The 4,364-nt window shown below is 37.9% G+C and overlaps 1 protein-coding gene across 1 annotated transcript; it reads right to left on the reverse strand.

Annotated features, from left to right (window-relative positions):
• Nucleotides 1-267: 267 nt before the first annotated feature.
• Nucleotides 268-3,316, reverse strand: LOC147759684 (uncharacterized). Its single transcript, XM_086996774.1, has 6 exons — nt 2,957-3,316; nt 2,462-2,507; nt 1,967-2,152; nt 1,454-1,708; nt 1,027-1,185; nt 268-626 (listed from the first exon to the last, which is right to left on the reverse strand). The coding sequence occupies exons 1-6, from the start codon at nt 3,284-3,286 to the stop codon at nt 331-333; spliced, it is 1,272 nt and encodes a 423-aa protein (XP_086852900.1). The 5' UTR covers nt 3,287-3,316; the 3' UTR covers nt 268-330.
• Nucleotides 3,317-4,364: the final 1,048 nt, after the last annotated feature.

Below are 4,364 nucleotides of genomic sequence, written 5' to 3' on the forward strand. Positions count from 1 at the left end.
CGCTATACATGTATGCTGTTAAAACAGTAAACATGTTTAGCATAGTGAATTAAAAAAAAAAACATTAAATCGCACGTGTGGCATACTCGTATGAATTTTGGATAAAAAATCTAAATTTCGTTACAAAACTGGCTTAATCCAAAAATACATCACTTTTCACTAAGACTTTTCAAAATACAATTGAAATTATTTATCTAAAATTAGATAGTTATCTTGCAAGAAGATGCCATTCATGCCAGTCGGCATCATGTCAAAGATTTTTTGCCAAAAATCAAATTTGTCAAATAACTCGGATGATTTTTCCTAAACAGCTAGAAACAGCCCTACGCACTAATACCATCGAAACTGTGCATCTGCACTGCTTTTCACGTTGGCATGGAGATACATCCGGTACCCCGCGTGACGTAGGTAGTATCCAGGCAACGCGGCAGATTCAAAAGCAAACCAGCCAACCGTGTGAACGTCATGGCGGATGAAATAAGTGGCCCTCTGGTTGAAGACCTCGTCTGCGATATTCGGGTGGTCCGTACTGTCTACGAGGTCCACGTAGTAACTGCTCTCCCCGAGGTAGATGAAATACCAACCTGGCTTGGTGACGGATTCAATAGATATGGTGCCAGCCTCACCTGGTGGGCGCAATGTTAAAAAGTTTGTAAGCGTTTATGGTACCGTACTGTACTGTTAAATGTGCGGAAGAGGTAACATTCTGTTGAAATGCCTGCTTTGGGGGTGTCCATTTTTAATTTTACTGAAAATTTGACCTGATCGGTTGGCAGACGACAAACAGAATTTATGTCGAAAATCTCTCTGTCGCTCGCTTTCTCTCTTCTCTCGCTCCCCCTCTCTCTCTGTCTCTGTCTCAGTATGATTACATGCCGGGTAATTGAAGTTCACTTGCACAAGTTGCACGACAAAAATACGTTTGTCTTTACCAAAATAAGGCAATGTTTGTTTAAACGTGTTATGGAGAATTTCTTTTTTTCTTTTTGTGGATATAGCATTTTAATAATATATAAACGAAATTACCTGTCAAGCCGGGGGTTAATATGTTAAATTTCTTCGTGTCCCCATTGATTAGAGATCCCTGGTGATTGGATTGATAGGTTAACCGAAAAGTTTGAAAATTGATTGACTGAATCTCCACTTCAGTACGGAGATATGTGATTGGTGTTCCTGCGTACTGACCTGAAAACAATAAATAAATAAATAAATAAATAAATAAATAAATAAGTTCTTGAAGTATTTATATTTCGTACAGTCTGTGAATATATTGAGCATACAGTCTACAACTTTATCTGTTGCACTACAGAACTTTTCCGCATTTTTGATAAACATTTCATTAAAAATCAAAACAGTCAAGACAAAATATTTAACAATTGTCAAATCAAAATTTTTGCATTGAAATCATCAACCAATTACGTATACAGAAAAAGAACACGTGACAAGCACTAACCAATCATAAAGGAGGCGGCAGTTGCATATTCATTAGTCCCGTTGTACTGGCCGGCAATTATCAAACGGTGGTCCACGTCTGCGAGATACCTCCCCGGGAAATTAACAGACTCCAGAGCATGATATCCTTGATACCAAGGAGAACTCCACAGCCGGAAGGTGGAGTCCCGGTACACAGTGTCAGGCGCATGCGTGGTCTGACCTTGACCCCAAAGTTCAAGGTCATGTGTATCTCTGCGGTAACGAAAGTAAAAGCCTAGGACAGAAAAAGAAATTAAGACAAAATGAGCTTATGGAACAAGTTAAAACTAGGTGCCAAATGAGCGCGATGCCTAAATATAACAAAACAAAACCAAAAATTCTTGTAATTCACAAAATGTATGGCATTAGACTAGTATATTTTATAAAGGTCATTTCGCATCGACAACCCGGACCAAAAAGGACCAAAACATAATATCGAGTTGTTACCTGCATTAGGCCTACAGGTTGATGTATACAGGTGAGAGAAGATTACCTGGTTGGCCGTTAATTTCCAGAGAAACTGTCCCTTTCTCTCCAGTAAGACCTGGTGACACTATGTCCAGCCGAGATGAACCATATCCCGTCACAAACTTGGCTTTGTTACCATCATTGACGTCATATGTGACGTAATATCCCGGAGAACGTTTGGATTCGAGTTGTACGTTTGTCATCAAGTATTCTGAAACAGTAAGAATAAAGATTAATGAGCAACTGTCAATCAGCAGGCATGTTTTATACATATGGGAGTACACGTACATGTACTTACTGCATGGTCTTTGTATTTAAAAGTCGGGCTTGTATTCCGGTTCCAAAGAACGTAAATTCAAAAAGACAAATCATAAAAATTAGATAAAAGTAACATTTCAATGATCTACTAGCGGAATCGCTGAATCCGTACATATGTTAAAATTTCAAGATAAAGTTGTTGTTATCAACGACATGTCACCAATGGAACTTTTTCTTATCTTCCGTTTACCTGTCAACTTACCATAACTAGTACCGACCAACTCACAGTGTCCAGCATCGACGTCACCCTGGTTCAAAGGAAAATATGTAATAAGTATACGTATAAATAAAAAATTAATGTGCGTGATGGTTTTGATTTTTAAAAAAAGCATTTAAACCATCACACACAAGCAGTCCGTTTAGAGTTGCGTGACTCGGAATAAAAGCATGTGCCGAAGTATGGGAGCGTTCCGCTTCGCGTGTCATTATAAATAATCGATGTTATAAGAATCCACAAATCTAAGATTTTTTCCAAAAATACAACAAATTTTCACAGTGAATTTGCATTTTTTGCAATTTTTAAGTAATTTTGATATACCACTTATCCGTTTTGTCCACAACAATCATGGTTTTGGTCTTATGATTAAGAAAATTGCATTTTTGTTATTTCGTTGTTAAAACTGATGAGATGGTGATGGTGATTCTACTTTCCACAATAATAATAATAATAATAATAATAATAATAATAATATCCCACCATTTCATAGTAGGTATATCCCTCCTGGAACACCAAGTTATTACCGCGGCGGTCCGTTGTCTCTGAACACAACTCACAGTTCCTGATAACGGTTCCGGCCTCGAGATTGAATGCCTTACACAAGGGATTCTGGGCACATTTCAGCAGGCATTCTGAACTGCCGTGTACCACGTGCTGGCTCAAGGTGGAATTGGTCAGTCGAGATGAGGCGTGACAGTGTTCAGGCCGTCTGGCCGTCCAGGCTGATGTTATAACCTGTACATGGTCGGAGAGGACGATGGCCAATACGTTGACCAAGCACCTGCTAAGAATATCCCGGGAAGCTACCATGATTTCTTCTGTTTCTTTTGAAGGTTAGATAATAGGTAAATATCGCATATAATCGGCTTCTTAAGGTGCCAAAATCACTAGTGGGATAGTCGGATTAACTCCAGACGCTGGTCATTCAGTTTTTCGAAACAGTCGAGTCGATGACCAAGTACCTGCGTCTTTAGCTATATACTACTTAAGACAGATATTACGTAACTTCGAGATCTAAATACAAAAACGCATTGACGCGGACGGTCAATATGAGTAAATACGGATATATCGTCTACATTTATTTTTGATTCATACTGCCCCAAAGGTGAACTACAGCTGACGTCACAATTCAATCACCTGTGACGTTATCTGTGAGAGCCTGACAGATTAGACAAATACTAATGTATAATAATTAATTGTGAAATTTCCCAACGTTTATGTGACAAATAGAACCGAACTAGAATAAAACAAGAACTATTGGCAGAATCAAAATATGTCAATATACGCGAGACTGTGCCGAACAAATTTGGGGAGAGCAGAGCTTCTAAAGCAAGGCCCTAGATATTTCAAACAAATCAGCGGTCAAAATATATACTAATTATATGCTTAGAAAATCCTGCAAACAAGTTGAATATGCCGGAAATCCGGTATATTTTGAAAACTGATAAAATGAAAATCGACACGCTAATGAAAACTGAATTTGGATATATCACCACTGGGTTCCGAAGCATTTATGCTTCTGGATTTTTCATATCTTTAAAAATGTTATTCTTTAAAAATTATCTGTTCAACCTTTAGAAATTATTTTTCATTCTTTGAATATAAGATACGTAGACGAATGAGCACCGTTTTGAATGGGGACTTAACAGACAATTTCAGAGTACAGCGGAAACCAATTTGCCTGATCAACGTATACAGAAGTCAATGCCCACCTTTGGCTCACAGTTCAAATCGATTGTTACCAGGGAGTTGTGCGGCAATAACTGTTTTTGTTGCCCAAGTATTTTGTTTGTCAAGCTTAGGTAGAATTAGCGCTGTTATTGTTTTAAAACTAAATTTTTTACCCCTATTAAAACTTTAAAACACCACAAAGAAAAAAAATATAAAA

The sequence above is a fragment of the Lingula anatina genome, chromosome 10 (genome assembly GCF_051362555.1).
Source record: "Lingula anatina isolate TDL-2025a chromosome 10, LinAna3.0, whole genome shotgun sequence".
Lineage (NCBI taxonomy): Eukaryota > Metazoa > Brachiopoda > Lingulata > Lingulida > Lingulidae > Lingula > Lingula anatina.